We start from the raw sequence: 19,852 nt of genomic DNA on the forward strand, positions 1-19,852 counted from the left end.
TATAATATACTTGTTTTAATTATTGGTTTATTCATTAAATTTTTCTGATATGGAACAGAAAATGTAGCAAGTCCCAAAAAAGGACCTATAAGATGTAAACGCATTTCTTCTTAGCTGTGATTATTTGTCATTATAAATCACACCAAATAATTAATAAAGCTCCATTATCAGATTTCAAAAATATTTCAAATTATGGATTTTGGAACGTTGTTATTTCTGAAAAGGACTTTGTACACTAAGCTAACGAAATTAATAATAAAATAAAATTTTAAGAACAAAACACACTAATGAAGTCAAATTGATTGAAAGAAGGTATGCACATCAAATTCAACTTGACGTTTGGTAAAATCATCACTAAGTTTATAATGAATCAGTATTAAGATTTTGCTTAACTTCTAGAATTCTGCGGAATTTAATTTCATTCAATAGTTTTATTATGTGCAATTTATTCTGAAAAAGTTTTTAAGTAAACTCATCGTCCTCTACTATTTAGAATCATTGTAATTCTTAAAAATATCAATCTAAATAGGTTTATATTGTAAATCAGCAGTTTAGATTTCAAATCAGACCAATAATGTTTGTACAATAAATATAAAAAATGCACAAAACCATGAGATTTCTTAGTTTTAAACCTAAATTTTAAAAACCGGTTAACCGAGTGATAAAAACCGGATAAACCGGTTAACCGAAAATCAACATTTTAAATTAACCGGTTCGCAAAAAACCGAGATTTCGAAGAAAAACCGGTTTTTCGGTTAACCGGTTAACCGGTTTATAAACACTAATAGTCCCGAAAAAATATATGACCTTTTTGGGAAAAAACGTAAAAAATACAGCCCTTTTTACATGTTAGAATTTTGGATGAGTATAACTTTTTATAGGGACCAGATAACTGTTAGCAATTTTTTTTTATTTTATTTAGAATTTGATCGGAAATATAGCTGATATTTTAAGAATAAATTTCGACTCTCCATCGAGCAAGATTAAATAAAAAATAAATCGATAAACATAACCTACACAAGCGTATTTTTGTATATCTTCTCAAGGACTATCTATATTTTGAATTTCAGCTCATTGGGACCATAAATGGAATTTTGGCGATTTTTTAAATAAAAAATTAAGACAAGAGGTGACCAACTTTGAGGGGCCACACACTAATCTCCATTATCGCTACGAAGCTGAACAAATGTAAATCAACTCGAAAACACCTCAGCTCCAACCATGTGATATTTCGTAAGAATATTCCAATCGTTCACGAGATACCAAATTATTTCCAAAAAAAACGTTCGTAAAAGTGCATGCTCATTGCTTCTATGTCGATTATACCTACATACATACTTATTCTATGGTAAAATATTGACAGGTTTTTATTATTTACATATGTATATCTGTGGACTTTTGTCAAAATATCTTAAGTGGAATTTTCAATTTCAGAAGAGCGTAAAAACAGTTGAATTGATCGATAATTTTTATATTATTTGTCCTTAAATAGCTCTCAAAGAATTGTACAAAGCTTTCAAAATTCTTTAAGGAAAAATAATATACATGAATAAGCATCGATCAATTCAACTGTTTTTACGCACTCCTAAAATATTTGAAAATTCCAATTAAGTTGTTTTGTCAAAAGTCCACAGATATATTATATAAATATGTATTTATATTAGGGTTGCCCAGTTTCTATGGAGGCAAAAATAAGCTGTCGATGTTCCCAACTAAAATGAAAGTATAGTTTGTTTGAAGAGTCAATTTCTCAAAATGTTTGTCTCCTGAACTGAAAAAGATAACCCACACATGTAAGCATTATCAACTAATATCTAAATATAAAATTTCTTGACATTGGCATAAGAATTGAATTTTGAGTATTTTTTTTCAATTTTGTAGGTCCGAGGAAAGCAACTTTATAGGGCCACCCACTAGTCCCCATTACAACTACGAACACATGTAAATATAAATAAACACAAAAACACCTCAACTCAGACTGTTTAAAATTTCATTAAGATATCTTAAATCGTTCACGAGCTATCGAATTAAAATAAAGTTTCTAAACCATCAAAACTAACACTTAACGCAACAATGACGTCATAGAAAGTACAAAAATAAAATAACAACAAACATTATTGCACTCGATATGCAAAAAAAATTATGCAGACAGAACTTTAACATAAAGAAGAATAAACAAAAAAGTTACAAACAACAACAACACTAAATCATACTTATTCACAACCATCAATCACATCTTCGTTTTATTAGAAACCACTTGTCGCGACAAACACGAAATACATACCCACATACGTACAAACATACATATAAATGCACTTAACATAACCCGACCGACACTAACAAAATACTATCATTGTTTGGAGCGCTAGGGCTCCGCTGCCAACAAGTGATGTTGCAGTTTTTGGCAAATTTTTGAATTGCTAAAAATCTCGCAAAATTTCATATTTTCCTTTAATTAAACACTCACTTTTTAAACAATATTGATTAAATATCACTTTTTTCATAAATTTATTAACTATTTAACACTATTTAATAACTTTTGTTAATATTTTAATAAGATGAAACGAATTGTACGTATGAATGGGGCGAACATAAGGAAATAACTAAAAGGTGGTGAATAAAAAGGGGAGTGAGTAAAAGTAGTAACATTAAATTTATGTATGTGCCATTGCACATTTCTTAGTGTATGGTGGGGGGATGTTAAGGGAAACGGAATATGAGGTAAATATAAGGCGGAGTAATTATTGTACATACATATGAAAATATGTATGTTAGTGAGGGAGAAAATATTTTGTTTTTGCAGCATCCGTATGTTTGAATTTGATATTTTTTTATAAATGTCGATTATATTTGTTTTTTTGTTTATATTATATACACAGTTTGTGGAGATATGTATGTACATTATAGGACACTGTATGGATGAAAAATAAGGTATCGATGTTACCAACTAAAATTAAAGTTTGATTTGTTTGAGGAGACCATTTCTCAACATGTATGTACTAACGTCAGTATTTGGACCTGGATAAAGTGGTTTTTATGATGTTTTTTCATATTTCTCCCAAATTAACCCTAAACATTTTAAATTAAAAAAAAACACTGTTAATTTTAATATTGTTTTGAATTAAATAAACTAAAAAATTCAAGTTATTTTTAAAATTAAAAAAAAAATTAAACAATATAATTTATATGTATATAAAAAAACATGTTTGCAATTTTTGATATTTTGTTTTTGTTTTCCATATAAGGCACCAAGATATTCTAAAAACAAAAAATAAAGACTGCTCCAAAAAAAATATTGGAGCCAAAAAACATCAAAATTCTTATATTGTATCAAATAAACGTTTTTTTAAAAATAAATATTTTATTGATTCCAAAATTGGTGAACCATATTCCATATTACAATTAAAATTTGTTTAAAAATAACCCCTTGGAAAAAACAAAAAATCAAACATAATTTTTTTAATTTTTTGGCGCCGGCATGTATGTATGTAATATTTAGCAATGTGGTAGTGGGTATCGGCTTTGTTTATACATAGTGAGTAGAACTGTTTCCTGTTGATATTACATCCGCTATAAATTAATTTAATGCTTGTTTATAAATAGTGTAATTCACCACTATTATTTAAATATTAACATGCAAATAAACTAATCGTTATTGCGAGACTTTTTGTTGCCAAAAGGACGTAATATTCCTTAAATTATAATTAAAAATTTCTATACTTTATCGTTTCCTGTACGCAAGACATCCGTTATAAAAAATACTAAATACCAAAATATACAACTGTGTTTGCTATAAACACACTAATTCACCTCTTCACCATACGTAAATAAAAACAGCTGACTCAACAGTTGTTTGCCGGCTTTTTGTTGTTGTTATTGGTAAGTGAAGAAGAACAAATTTTATTTTTGCCGAGTGTAATTGTGAAATTTAAAATTTCTAAGTAAATTAATGTTTAAAACTATTAAACAAGCTTCAAATTATAAACGCTTTTACGCCAATATGTCGCCCGGATTACCATTGCAAGAAATTGTTAAACAATTGGAAACATTTGCCCCCTTGAGTTATGCCGAAAAATGGGACAATGTTGGTTTACTGTTGGAGCCCTATAATCAAGGGTAAGTTCTTATTGACACAGCATTAATACTTACGAATTATTATAAACATTATTTTATAACACAGTCCCATCGAAAAAATCCTTTTAACCAACGATTTAACGGAACGTGTAATGCAAGAAGCTGTGGACAAAAATGCCAATATGATTCTTTCATATCATCCTCCTATATTTTCACCATTTAAGAGAATAACTCAAAAGTAAGTTTTCATTTTTCATTATTATTTTCCAATTGCAAATTTTTTCTGTATGTATTTAGAACCTGGAAGGAACGTATTGTTTCAATATGTTTGTCTAAATCAATTGCCTTGTATTCACCCCATACCGCATGGGATGCTGCTTTGGGTGGCGTTAATGATTGGCTGGCAAGTGCTTTAAATTGTAAGGATATAAAGCCCATTCAGGTAAATAAATATTTATTTTTTGGGAAAGCAATCATTAATTACATCTAATAATTAATCTCATGGAATCACCAAATATTTTTATAAAAAATCGGTTATTAAAATAAAATTGTTCAATTGGTTTCTTTTAGGTTAGTTTAATATATCATACATTTTGAAATCATTTAACTTAATGGAAATTAGCGCACAAATACTATCACGCCGTTAGTTAGGACATGCATTTCCATTATTAACAATTTCAGAATGTACAATAACAAAATCCGTTAAATATTTTTTTAGACTTTTCCTATTTCTCTAAGTATTGGGCAACAAAAAAACTAAATTCTTCAAAATTTATTATTCAGTATTGAGAAATTAAACAAATTTTAAAAGTTTAGCTCCAAAATTAAAAAAACATTATTAAATATAAAAATGATTTATTAAAAACTTTTTCCATACAACATTTTTGTTCTAAATTATACAAATTTTACATCCTTAACTCATGATACCATTAAAATCAATATTTCATGCATATCTTAGAATACATGACATAGAAGGGGTTCAAGTGATTCATCTGTGTTTCGTATTAGGTGAATCATAGATAGATAATACCCTTTTGGTCCAACCTAATACTGAGCATTACCTTAGCGCCATGGATATTTGGTTTTGGTATCGATTCGGCTAGTTGGCTGGGCTTCACATACTATCGCTTTCGCTTCGGGTTATCGTAATGGAGCCATTTTTTATCGCAAGTAATGATTCGGTGCAAAAAGGATTTTCTCTTATAGCGTTTAAGTATCATTTCGGACATACAAAATCGTCTTTCAATGTATCTCAGCCTCAATTCATTTTGCTTCATCAACTTTTTGGCCGACCTGGGCTATTTTTGTATCCCGTGTCAAAATCACCGCTCCAGAACCTCACAAATCATCTCTCGCACGATGATACACATTCTCCATAAGCTTCGGTGTGCTTCAGCGGCACTGAAGCCTGAAGAAAAAAACAAAAATGTCACATTGTCTTGAAATGTTGACATGCTTAATATTATTGGCTTATTTCCTATGCAAAATATTATCATCATACTAAAACAATAGGTTGTATTGGAAACCAAGAGTAAATGTCAAAAAAGAAATCGTAAGTTGATTTGTGAGCTGTTTCGTGATCTTGTCTTAAATTCTATTTAAAACATCAAATATTATTTTTCCAAACACGCAATTTAAATAGAACTTATTTAAATAATAATAAAATGACTTAAAACAAAATTTAGTATGAAATCTGCTAAAATCTTCAACGACGAATTTTTATATTCAGCCCAATTATGAATAAAATTCACCGGGAGTTTTTTTCCTTTTTCTTATTTTTTCTATTCAAATTCAATGGGAAAAAACTCCCTCGGAATTTTTTATTCACAATTGGGCTGATTATTTCTTAGAATCCTAATAATAGGCCAAATTTTGCCAGAATACCGAAACCTAAACTTTTATAAAGAAAAACATAGATTATGGAATTTTAAAAGAGAAACAAAATAAAATTCGAAATAATGATATTTTGGCAGAATATTAATTCGGTTTCATCCTGAAAAACAACGGTTTCATTCTACACTACTCTTTTTAGTTTAAACTACTAATTTAAGACCTTTATCAAATATACACTTATTTAATTTAATATTATTAAAGTTTTATTGTTCACTACAACTTTTATTAATGTCTAAAAATAATGTTTGTCAGCTTTTCAGCTAAAACTTTTATTTTCACAATATCGTTTATTGATTTTGAAAATGATTTTGCATAAAATCTATATAAAAGAAAATTAGTGCTATAAAACACGTATCGACATATACGTAATAAGAAATTAATGATTATTAACAAAATTGACATGCTATTTCAAGTGGGAATAATACAACGAATTTTGAATATGCTGCATATACATTTTTCAATGAATTTTTTTAAAAAAGTTCTTTAAAATTATTTATTTAATAAAAAAATTCTTTAAAAGTACTTATTACAAGTATTTATTTAAAGGAAACATTTTGAAAAAAAAACTCATTCTTAATTAAAAATATTCTTTATAAAATTATTTTATTAAAAGTATTTTTTTTTTTAGTTTTCTATTTTTCTATTTTTGTGTTTTATCAATCTTATTTTTATTATGGAAATATTATTTAAAGCACTTTATAAAGAAGTATTTTTTAGAGATTTTCGGGGTTTTAAAAAATTACTTTTTTATTTTTTTAAATGTACTTTCAAAGTATTTTTTTGGCAAAGCTGCAATAAAAACCACTGGATCCAAAATATATAAAGTATTTATTTTAAAACTAATATTTCCAAGAAATCTACTGATTTTGCAATTAATTTGTTATTGTTATTTGATAAAACACAAATGATTTGCACTTATACAAATTTATATCAACCTTATAATAGAGGCGACAAAACACTGCAGGGAAAAGATATTTAAAAGCCCTAAATTAATCGATTGTAAAACACTTAAATTATCTGATAATAAAACAAAACTAAACATGAAAACTACGACTGATTTTTTTTTTTAATTTAGCGATAACAAGATATACCATGTCTGCTATAATTTATTTTCAATTGTTTACAGTCTTAAACTAAATTATTACAATTTTATTTTTAAAATAAAATATTTTTCCTTAAATTGTTTTGTTAAAGTAAAAAAAAAACGTATAAAATATTAAACAACTACATACATAATTAGAAAAAAATATTTCTTAAATTTACATTAAATCACGTTTTGTTAACTGGGGTTTTCTCCTTTATTTGCTGGCCCTTTTCTACTATAGCTTTAGCCTCGGTATATTTAGTTGCTATTACACCCGGCTCTTCAGTCTCTTCAATGCTGGTGCGACAAAAGATTTTCTTTAATATATACAGCAGCAATAAGGGCAATGGTGTCATCATTGAATTGGCCACTGGAACAGCACTAGTTATGTCTGCTTGGGGTTGAGGCAATGAAAAATTTAACATAAATATGGCAATGCCGGTATTTTGTATACCAGTCTCAATGGCTATGGTTAAGGCATCACGCGGCGATTGACGACACAATAAAGCCATAGCCCCACCAATTAAATATCCAATCCAGGGCAGGGCACTACTGGCGATAATTATCTAGAATATAGGATATTAAATACATATATATAAAGCTATATCGACTGTGTTGAAATTATATACAGGGTATAAAAACAAAAACTATTAACTCACCTTCCACGAAAACAATTTAAACATATACGAATTAACGGTAAACGCAAATGCCGTTATAAACACTATAAAGCCCAATGACAGAGGTTTTAAAATTTTCGCCATTTTTTTAGCCACCGATGGAACATATTTCTGCAATGCAATGCCAATACACAAAGGTACCACCAATGAAAATGACATGGCCGCAATAGTCGTATATGGCACCACCAAATTGCCATCGCGAAATATTAAAGCGCCCAAAGTAAATATCCATATGGGCATCATGCCAAAAGCAGCCAAATTACTAATGGCCGTCATGGTAATAGATAAATTCAAATTGCCATTCAAAATAACGGTAAATATATTAGAAGCACCACCGCCAGGTGTGGAGCCAGTAAAAAATAGACCCAATCTCAATTCGATCATGTCACGAAACAAAAAGTAACCAATTAGGAAACTTAAAATTGGCATAACTAAAAATTGTCCTATAAAACCAATGACCGGCCCTATAGGTCTTATAAGTATGGCCTTTAAGGCATCCAATTCCAATACAGCTCCAAAATTTATATACAACAACATGACAAATATGCCAACGCATACATTAAACAGCAAATCCAGCTTGCCAATATTACGCATAATAATAACATCAGCATATTCCAACGCTCGCTCCGTGGCCCTATGAGGTAAGCGCAATTCAACATGGATTTGTGAGCGACCCAAAAATAAAGCTTCAATTGTAAAATTGCCTTTCCACGATGACTGGCCAGCTTTAATATCTTTGGCTGTTATAATGTTATCAGACAATGTAATCAATTCCTTATCTTTTTGTATAACATGAAATTCAAATTCCGGACCCCAGGCGGGATCTATAAATGTTATTGTTAATTCCATAGTGCGTTTTTGTGTCATGGTCATGTTGAAATTTTCCTGCTCGAAAATAGCCGACCATGTGGGCGCATTATTTAATTTATCCGAAAATTCATCATATTCTTCCCAGATTGTGTCTTTTTCTGGCAAATGTCTTATGCCTTCAGCGGCTTTACTGTGTATCACAAAAACACTTGTTGTTTGTATTAGGAATACAATTAATATACATTTTTTTAAAATCATTTTTTATTTATAAATTAAGTTAATTTTTTTTAATGAGATTTTTCAATTAAATTTTTAGTTAAACACTTTTTAATTTTTATGGAATTTTTGAGACGTATTGGATGTAGCTCGACCGTGCATCCAACATCGAATGAATTTAATTTTGCAAAATTTCTCGTTTTGTTTAATAAAAGCTTTTATTTATTGTCAAATATTGAGGTAGTTCGGTAGATTTATTAACGTTTATAAGCAAATTTACTGATAACACATTTTTTGTTTAATCAAATTAAAGAATTCCTTTTAGCTTAACAAAAACTACTAGTTATAAACTTTAAAAATAATCGTATAACTGAAATTTTATTATTTGTTAATTAATCTTTCAATTTAATTTAAAGGAATTTTTAAAACATGTAGTTTAATATTGCCATTTACTTTATTGAGAATTTTCTGAAATTTGTACAATGATCTGACAATAATTGGCAGGAGGAGTACTTAATACTTCAGTTAGGGAGAACCAACAATAAGGAACTTATTTATTAATTATCAACATTAATCCATTTTTTATTGCTTTTAAAATCTCCAATCTCCAAATATGCTGTTGATGAATAATAGTTTAAATTATATTTGTAATTTTCCATTGTGTTACATTTTTGTTAAAATAATTTAAAACAGATTGTTTTTAGTTATTAGTTTTTATATTTAAACAAATTATATTTTTTAATTTTTATTAAAATTTGTTTTTTTGTGTTCAACGCTTTGAACAATCAGTTTCAACTGACTGACTGGCTAATTTTGTTAATTAATTGTTTAGAAAACGTTAAATAAAATCCATGTATTTATATGCTACAAATACAGGCATATGTAGAAATGCGCACGAAAAAAATAGTGCATACATTTATCAGGTTAAATTTGGAATTAATTATTTTAAATTAATTAAATTCTAGTATATGGGCAAAACCACTATTCTTTTTAAATCTATGAATCGGACCTTTATTGATCATTATTTCTTAAGTGTTTATAATAGAAAATAATTTTGTGTCAATGTGTCAAAGTGCGTGTCTTTTTAAATGAAACGCAGGTCCTTTGAGCTCTATGTACCTGTCCAAAGTTTCTCCAATTTGTTTATCCCTTCCAAAAAATAAGATTTGTCAATGTCATCAAAATAGGTATTTTTTCTGAGAGGATTTCATCGCCATCGAGACATATCTTCAGGTTTGGAAGAAATAGTCACTCGGACCTAAATCCGGTGAATAGGGCGGAAGAGGCAGCATTTCGTAGCCTAATTAATGGATTTTTGCCTTGGAAACTGCACATTTGCGCACCCGATTATGAGCGAAAGCATTATCATACCCATCATCAAAATTGAAACCACTGAAACATGTAAGATGCCTATGGCTTCCACAATCTCTCGCACTATCAATCTCCGATCGGCCAATACCATATCGTGATTTTTTTCAATTGTTTCTGGTGTCCATAACGTTCGGCATCTTCAGTGCTTGTACGGCCAGAACATAATTCAGTAACCCACTTTTTTACCATTTAAATTGATGGTACAACATTAGCCTTGGAGTGATGGTTTTTTTTCAGAAAAAAATATTCAAGTCTAATGTCCAATAATACTACTTCCTCTATTCTCCCTCCCATAATAGATTTTCCTATTTACAACATAATGCATTGCATGAATAGGGGTCATCCCCTGATTGCTGGTCCACACAGCAATTTTGCTAAATTTTCGGTGACATTTCTGGTACCAGATGTCTATTTACGTTTAACAGTTTTAGTTGTATTGGTCACTGTTGTGGTCTTCTTTATATTCCTTATGTCGACAAACGAATCAGTTGCGCTCGGTGCAAGTTCCATATGATGGTCTGGCCAGCTCAGCAGCTCATAATAGGTAGGACCCTGTTGAGCTGAAAAACTGATTGAAGAGGGAAAGGTCTAGATGAATTGGAAACTCTCAAACTCTCTGAGCCGAAACAAAATTGTTTAGATTTTGTTACTCAGAACAATTGGACAAATGAATATGGAAAATAGAAAGAAATAAAACGATGTAATTAGTATATTTTCGAATTATTTATTCAATTGTTTGAACAATAGATTCTTACCAATAAGGAATACCAATAAGGATAGCGATGTACACTGGTTAGAGTTAGAATTGTATCTCTCCCAAAAAGAAGTATTTACGACTCTTTACGATTGATTTAGTACTTAATGACGAGTAGAAGTATGCAACATATAGCATTCTGCATTAATATATATTGCGGAAAATAGGAATTGCAGGGGAAATTAGGAAATCGCTAAGTGTTGTTTTGGCGTAAACAGACCCTTTTCCTCCCACAAAATTCAGATTCGACTGGTTGGCTGGGCTTCACTTACGATCTCTTTCGCTTCGGGTTATCGTAAAGGATCCATTTTTCATCGCAAGTAATGATTCGGTGCAAAAATGATTTCCTTTTATAGCATTCAAACATCATTTCGGTCATGCAAAATCGTCTTTCAAGGTCTCTGGCTTCAATTCGGATGGTAACCTATTTCCTATTGTATGAATCCTGCAGCTTGCAAACGTTTTGAAATTGCTGCTGAATAGCTCCCAATGATTTTGCAAAGCTATTGTTAAGTTTGACAACAATATTCATGGAGTAATGCATCCAATTCTTGGTCTTCAAAGGGTTTTGACTGGCGTGGGCGATCTTTGTCTTTCGTGCCAAAATCACGCACGTTGAAACTGATGGCACACATTCACCATATGCTTTGGTGAGCAATAGGCGTGCTTCAGCGGCACTTTTTTTTATCAAATTAAAGAAGTAAAGAAAAACTAGAATCAATTGTAAATCCCGAATTTTTGAGACATACACTTAATATAAAAATAAAGTTACCGAAATAACAGCAAATACAATTACCACTAAAATACCATTCCTACCACAGACGGTTCTACGCACCAACTATTAAAAGACTGTTAACGAAATAACCCAAAAATATTTATCCATAAAATATATTACCGCAATAATCCAAATTAGCGTTATCGTTGCCATTTAACCAGTTCGAATCGATAGCAAATCGTGGTTTTCATAAGAAAACAAGCAAAACCATGTTTTAAGTATTTTTTAACTAAAATAAATTTTTAATTATAACGCGAAATCTGAAGTTAACATTCATCAATAGTAATAAAGTAGTAAGACTAAATCAGTGCACTATTTATTTCGCTGGCTCGCTAGTTTTAAACAATTAATTTGTATCTGCTTTTGAGACTTTTTTCTAGTCAATTAAAAGCTTTTTAATAAATATGAATTTACAAAAAGTGTAAATTTGTGTTTCTATAGGTATATGTACGTAATATTGAAATGTATAGAAAACAAATGTGTAATCAAGACTGATTTCAAGTCCAAGAACATTTGTTAAAACTATTTCCAAATGATTAGTAAAGTAAATATTTTTACTACAACTCACTTTGGAGGAGTATTACAATTTTTTTTTTTATTGTTTTTACAAAATCGTGAGAGTGTTCATTTTATTTCGCTCAAAATGCTTTACATGGAGGTAATGGCTATATTTGTATGATTCATAGAACTTTTACAACTCGAATTTGTGTATTGGAAAACTTAATAAAATATTTTTTTTTTAAATTCTTTTATTTTAAAATATTTAATTTAAACCTTCAAACAAAATTAAGCCACTCTAGATAAAAATAAAATTCCAGCCGTGAAAAAATAATTCAACAGTCAAATATTGTGCACTGTTTAAATACGATGCAAAGGTTAATCTTCCATTTACCGGTATTTCAAAATTTGTTTTTATAGATATTTATTCACTGTCAACTTATTTTTATAATATGTGCAACGATTTTTTTTATATAGGTATAGTAAAAATCTTAATGCGTTTAATAACCCTCCATAACAGATTACATACTGATAAAAATCACAGTGAAACAATTGTTATAATATCACTCATTTGCGACAAGAAAGTAATATCTCAAAAAAAAATAGTTTTATGTAAAATGGATTTTAATATTTGTAGTAAAGGGTTTTTCAACAAGAACTTTGTTTTTTAATTGTGGCAACACCAACAACATAATAGTATTGACATTTAATTTTTTGTCGTATTCGTAGTAGATGCATTGGCAATTGTTACAATGAATTCAATTTCACTCGAAAATCGTATTAAAATAATTAAAATCCTGTTTAAATATTTTTAGGTAAACAAAATTAATTTTTTTTTCCAAAGTTTTTTTTTAATTTATTGGAAATTTTTTTTTTTCGAATTTTTAATTTTTTTTTTTTTAATTTATTTTTAAATTTTTTTTTTAAACTTACAAAAAATTTTAGTTTTTTAAATTTTTTTTGGTCCAACTTACTATGGTCTTATTTATATACGTAGTTACAAAGGTCTTTGAAATATCTATCATTAGATATCCATATTGTCTATATTTTTTGACCCATTGTAGGTCCAACTTACTATGGTCTTATATACGTCGTTGCAAAGGTCTTTAAAATATCTATCATTAGATATCCATATTGTCTATATTAATGACTTAGTAATCCAGATATAGGTTGTCCTGGTTTTTGCCTCATATCTCAGCCATTTGTGGACCGATTTTGCTGATTTTAAATAGGAATCTTCTCGAAAGCATGTCTGGCAGAATTATTAAAGATTTCTATCCCGAATATATCTGGGGTCTTCAGATAATTAATTTCAACAAACAGACGGACAGACAGACGAACATGGCTTAATCGACTCCGCTATCTATAAGGATCCAGAATATATATACTTTATAGCGACGGAAAATTATATTGTGGAAATTACAAACTTATACATACCCTTCACACGAAGGTGAAGGGTATAAAAATACACAGAAATTTGTATTTCTTTAATTAATTAAATTTTGTTACGTCTGTTTGTCTATTGAAAAAACGATACAATTTTGCCCAACTTAGTTCTAAGTACTGTAAAGTACTGTAAATCGGACAACATTTGTCCCTAGGCCCCCTAATAAAAATGACTTAAACATTCATAATTGTTTTATAATAATTAATATCTAGATGAAATTGGGCATAAACAAGTTTTATATGAACCTTAATCTGTCTACCAACTTTTGTGAGGATCGGTCTATAATTGGCCCTACCCCCCATATAACCCTTATATCGTTCATGGCTTGAATGGGAATTTTCCCGATTTTGGAACAATTTACCAGGACTTAGACAGTCCAAAAGGTTTATTACTCTATCCAAACGTAGATCTCAATTGTTGCTATCGCTCGGAAAGGGTGAATTGAGATTACTTACTGGATTATTCACATGACACTGTGGCTTTAGGTATCACCAATTTACTTTAGGTAATGTTGCGAATGAGCAGTGTTGGTTTTGTGAACTTCAAGCTGAAACCTCTAAACATATTCTATGCGACTGCCCAATGCTGGCAATACGCAGAACAAGATGGCTTGGAGGGCCTTTATGACCCCAGGGGATGTAATTGATCTCTCATCTAATAGAATAATTGGCTTTATACACAGCCTAAATCTGACATGATGAAACTTTAAGGCTGCACAAAAGATCCTATGGGTCGCATAGAGGGATGGCTTCATACATTTTTTTGCAAAAATTATAAGGAGTGGTCGTAGAGCGCTTGAAATTTGGCACCGAGAATTATATGGACTAAATAAAAAAAAATAATTTTATCAAAATCTTCCACGCCCACTGGCCATACAATCCAAATTGATTTTTTCGCATAAAATTGTTTTATCCAATCAAAAGTCTAGAATTTTGGTACATACATTTATTGAAACAAAAAAGTAACGCATGCCGATTTCAATAAAATCGGTCACGCCCACCACCCACGAAACCCATACATAGATAAGAATTTTATTGATATTTCGTTTATTATTTGACAAATAATGTTATGTTTTCATCATTTTCCGAAAACTATTTTTTTTTATCGAAAAAAGACACTCCCACCTTTCATTTTATTAAAAAAACTAATAGTTATACTTTCGGTTAAAATTATTTTTGTGTGAAAACTGTCAGTATAACTATTAGTTAGCACATAACCAGACTTCGTGTTAATGGGGGTTAGACTAATTTCGTTTTATTACTGAACCTTATGCTCTAATAGCCATCTTAAGCGTTCCGCCCTCACATATTTATTTTATTGTTGATACAAGAGTCGTGCGTTTAGATTATCTTTCAGGCATAGATTTATGCAATCCTTATTTCGGCTTTTAAGTGTTTGAGGTGCAGATTAAGGAGTTTGATCGTTATCCTCTTCTGATATAAGGGCTTGAGTGTTTTATTTATTGTGTTACATCTTTAAAGCAACTCGTTGACATTTGCTCCAAACCACTTTTGAAGCGTTTGACACGATTGAGGTTTAACAGTTTTAGAATGACCGTATGCTAGTTGGTAAATTTTAGTGTAAAAGGAGTAAAACTGTGCAATTTTGAAAAACTGTTTATGTAAATAATAAGTGATAAAAGTCCTCAGAAATAATTTAAACATTTTTAATTATCGATTAATTTATTTAATAACTTTATAAATAAATAGTTATAATATAACTTATATCTATTGGCTTGAATATTCTAAAATTTATGGGCTCCAAATTTTCAACTACTCCACTGAAAACATATCGTGATCAAAAGCGTCGAGATCTCGTTTCGTATTCCAACCAAATATTCGTCGAACAATATAGAAAATAACAATTGAACACAACGACAGTAAGGCCGATAATATGGGCACAACAATCAACATATCAGCCATGGGTTGGTCCATAGTATATTCCAGTAATACAATAGGTAAAGACATATTGAGTACACTAGTCTCCACAGCTATAGTCATGGCATCTGTTACTGAGCGGCACAATATCTTTGACAAAACAAACGAAAGAATGTAACCAATAACGGGTAGAAACAAAGCAGCTAAGAATATCTGAAAAGTTTAAATTAAATATTAATTTTAACATATTTTAAAAGATATATTTTTAAATAACAAACCATTAGGGTGACTTCCTTAAAGGCAAATGCATTTATACCCACTGTAACAGCCACCAAACACAAACTCAATACCACGGAAATGGGTTTCAAAAAGTGAAATATAAATCGGGTGGTTTTGGGTATAAAAGTGCGTAAGATAACTCCCACAATTAAGGCTACTAAAAGACCAACACAACCAACTGCTAAATCCACAAATGGCAAATTTAAAGTGGCATCTTGATAAAGAACAGGACCCATTAAGAAAATCCACAGAGGCAACATGCCCAATGCCAAAACACTATTTAAAGTGGTCGTGGCCAGGGAGAGATGTATATTTCCTTTTAAAAACACATTACAAATATTAGCTATACCTCCACTGGGTGCTACGGCTGTAAACAGCAATGCCAATTGTAAATTTTTGTTAGTTTTAAACATTAAAGCACCTAAGCCAATAGCCAAACCCGGCATGACAATATATCTGGAACAAAATCCCAATAATGGACCTACTGGTCGTTTTAATATTGAGCCTACACGTTTTAAATCCAACACAGTGCCAAGATTAACAAACATCAATAGCATTATAGCGGCAGCGGTGTAAGTAAAAATTGTGTCATTCACTCGTTTATTACGCACCACTCTCACCTCTAGCACTTGTTCACTCTTTTCCATTCTATCTGTTAGGGGATCATGAAGTGTGACATACAATTGCGTATAACCAAAATAATGGCCTTTCACTTCCACTACACCTTCCCAGGATGTACCATCAATATCTGCTAAATTTAAACGTTTCTCTACTGTAGCTAATTTTGTATTTTCAATTGCAAATTCAAAATAGATATCATTTGATTGTTGTGTATTCCGATCAATATTGTAAATTTCCAGAGGTAAAGTCACGGCAACATTAGTGCCCACATGTAATGCTGGCATCTCATCAGGTATGCCATATTTTATCTTCCATTGACCTGCTATGTTGCCAAACTCTTGGCCTCTCACTGTCCGCATAATTTGTATTGCCAATAGACAATATATTATTTGTTTTAACTTAATGTTTCGCATACTTTATTCAACGTTCTATAACTGTTAACGTCTTATTGACAACTAAATGCCTAGATATCAGTCAAACACTTGAAACCGTTTGCTATTGAATTCAATATAGTCACACAAAGGAATCATCATGTAGTAATATCGGTCATATTAATCGGTGCAACAGGAGGGGAAAAGCATTCATTCGATTTCTAATGATTTACAAGTAAGTAGCTGGTTGAGAAGTAATTTAGTTTTCTTATCAAATCGTTTTTGTTTATGAACATTAAACATTTGCTATTTTTGTTTGCTGCGTTTTAAAAGTTAAGACCAAAACAATGAAAATAGAAAGAAAGTCGGCTGGAAATATTAAAGATTCGTCGAAACGAACTTTTGATAAGAGGTCATAATTTGTTATACACTGAGGAGGAGAATTTTAGTGGTACAAAACTCTATTATACTTTAATTTTAATGAACAATACTTTATGTTATTTAGCATCATATTATTGTTAACAAAAATACAATAAGTGACAATACAATGGAAACTTTTGTTAAAACTATACTCAAAAACGCGATCTTTTACTAAATATACATATATGTGGGATTTCATGTCAAGCGAACAAACTTTTGAAATCGATGTCTTCCGATCGGGATGAAATTTGCACAAAGGTTAGTTAGTTCTATTAAATAGTAATTCAGACACAATTTTTCAACAAGATCGGTCGAGTACTCTCTGAGTTAGAGGAGGTCAAAATTTGACATCCATGTAACTTATTACCTATTGTTCTTAGCAAAATGTTTAGATAGCTATTTCTTCAATCTTTCGAAAAAAAAAAATAAAAACATTTTTGAAATTTTTTTCCGAAATCAAAATCTTTTTTTAATTATTTTTCAATAAATTCATTCAATATCTATTAATTTTTAACCGATCTCAGACAGTTTGTTCAAATAGGAAGTCGATGTTCAATGATCTTTGGATATAAATAAAGAAGGGCAAAGGTATGGTATTACAGATGGCAACTGCCAGCTATCATTTTCTATTGCCACATTGACAACCAGAAATTTGTGGTAGCCTTCTGGCAACGCATCTAAATTTCGGTTTCCATCCATAATCGGCTATGTTACAAATATAGCTACCGATTCAAAACTGTAAAAAGGTAACGGTAACGCTAATTTGAACTATTTCGGTAAAGGTATTTTGACTTATTTCGTTAACGGTAGTTTAGCGGTAACGGTATTTGCTGTTATTTCCATCATGAATTAATTTGATTATTTTAATTTCTGTAGATTTCAATAAACACAAAATTAAAATAAAAAAATTTTATTTTTATAATTTAAAAATAAAATATTTATGAAATATCGGTTACGATATTTTAGCGATGACTGTAATTGCAGTTATTTCGGTATCGGTAGCATAGCGGTAATGGTAGTTGAGCGGAAAAGGTATTTTAGGGGTAACGCTGGCTTAGCGGTAACGGTAGCCAACCTTGCTAAGATAACACTGAGCACTACGCCATTAATTCAGTATGGTTTAGATATATACTACACATCCCGCGGTTGAGAAAATGATTTCAGAATGTTGAATTCGCAGAATCGTGTGATTTTTATATTTACCTAAAAGATAATGACATTATATTTGGAAATACTTACACTATTATTACTCGTAGCATAAATTACATATCATTTCACCTGATAACAAAAATCCCTCATCATAAACCTTCAAGAGATTGTATGATCAATATGTTTCTATTTATTTAGCCACTTGCCGATTGTGCTGATGCAAATGTTGGCTCTGGACGAACTTTCACAACCAACATTTCCCTTCAAGATGCTATAGCTGCTGTACAAAAACACATTGGTCTCGATGTTCATGTGGCCCAGGCAGTTGATCATAACTTAAACACACAAATCAAAAAAGTTGCTATATGTGCCGGTTCCGGTGGTTCATTGCTGCGTGGCATTAAGGCCGATCTGTATATAACGGGAGAAATGTCACATCATGAGGTGCTGGATGCAAATCACAACAATGTGTCGGTAATACTTTGTAATCATAGTAATTCGGAAAGAGGTTTTCTTAAAACATTTAAACCTAAATTGGAAGACATGTTAAATGGCGGCTGTGAGGTAATGGTCTCTGAGACAGATGAGGATCCCATAAAAACGTTTGTTAAAACGAATTAAATTTAATTTAATGAAGAAAAATAAAAGTGCATTTCTTTGTCTTTATATTTAAAATATTTTTTTATTAAATATGGTATATGATGGTTTTTCTAACTATACTAATTATTTTATTTTGGAATGTTATTGAAATAATAAATTAATATGAAACAAAAAAACTGTGCTCAAATACTAACTAACAAGTGTTTTTTTAATTGAAGGTGAAAGCAATTTTCAAAATATATATTGACATTTTTGTAGTATTTTTGGAATTTTAATCCATATAAAGACTTTGGAATCGAGAATTCTTTAATATTCATTTTCAAATACGAAAATTTAGAGCCTGATTTAACAATTTTCAAATTTTTTTATGAAAATCACTAAATTTTTAAATAAGTGTGAGTGTATTTCATACAAAAATTTAAACCATAGAGAAATAAATATAGAGCAGATACTAGAAAAAACTCAAAGATAATTACACATACGAGTATTGTTTTTGTTTTCACATAGTTTTTTTTACTAATACATTCTCATTACTAAGGTTTTTGACAACTGAGTTAGGTCTTTGACAGCAAAGTTTCCGATCTAGGTGTATTTATCTATGATTTTAACATTGTTTTCCGGTCTTGTTTTTTTATGATGTATTTTGTATTTCAGTCGCAAAATAAATTTATTCGAAAAAGAAAATTTCAAAATTTGTTTGTGTTAGAAAGAGAAATTTTTTATAAATACCTTTGGAAAAGATATTTATTTGTTTGGAATGTTTTTTTAGTTCCTTAAAAACAAGAAAGAGAGTTATTCAACTCTGAAAAAATTTTTGTTTCGTAAAAATAATTTTTTTGTTGAAATAAAATTTTCGTGAAAAAAGTTTTCGGTGAAAAATAAAATTATTTTGTTGAAAATTTTTTTTTTTAATTTTTTCCCGATTGAGTCTTTGTC

The 19,852-nt window shown here is 30.0% G+C and overlaps 3 protein-coding genes across 3 annotated transcripts; 1 reads left to right on the top strand and 2 right to left on the bottom strand.

Annotated features, from left to right (window-relative positions):
* Nucleotides 1-3,883: 3,883 nt before the first annotated feature.
* Nucleotides 3,884-19,116, top strand: LOC135957531 (NIF3-like protein 1). The gene is made up of 4 exons (XM_065508301.1): nucleotides 3,884-4,116; nucleotides 4,181-4,312; nucleotides 4,372-4,516; nucleotides 18,515-19,116. Exons 1-4 carry the CDS (start codon nucleotides 3,950-3,952, stop codon nucleotides 18,935-18,937), a joined length of 867 nt encoding a protein of 288 aa, XP_065364373.1. The 5' UTR covers nucleotides 3,884-3,949; the 3' UTR covers nucleotides 18,938-19,116.
* Nucleotides 7,056-8,902, bottom strand: LOC135957528 (hepatic sodium/bile acid cotransporter-like). The gene is made up of 2 exons (XM_065508296.1): nucleotides 7,711-8,902; nucleotides 7,056-7,617 (listed from the first exon to the last, which is right to left on the bottom strand). The coding sequence occupies exons 1-2, from the start codon at nucleotides 8,794-8,796 to the stop codon at nucleotides 7,237-7,239; spliced, it is 1,467 nt and encodes a 488-aa protein (XP_065364368.1). The 5' UTR covers nucleotides 8,797-8,902; the 3' UTR covers nucleotides 7,056-7,236.
* Nucleotides 15,263-16,750, bottom strand: LOC135957529 (P3 protein). The gene is made up of 2 exons (XM_065508298.1): nucleotides 15,755-16,750; nucleotides 15,263-15,689 (listed from the first exon to the last, which is right to left on the bottom strand). Exons 1-2 carry the CDS (start codon nucleotides 16,733-16,735, stop codon nucleotides 15,372-15,374), a joined length of 1,299 nt encoding a protein of 432 aa, XP_065364370.1. The 5' UTR covers nucleotides 16,736-16,750; the 3' UTR covers nucleotides 15,263-15,371.
* Nucleotides 19,117-19,852: the final 736 nt, after the last annotated feature.

This window comes from Calliphora vicina, chromosome 4, assembly GCF_958450345.1.
Source record: "Calliphora vicina chromosome 4, idCalVici1.1, whole genome shotgun sequence".
Taxonomy (NCBI): Eukaryota; Metazoa; Arthropoda; class Insecta; order Diptera; family Calliphoridae; genus Calliphora; species Calliphora vicina.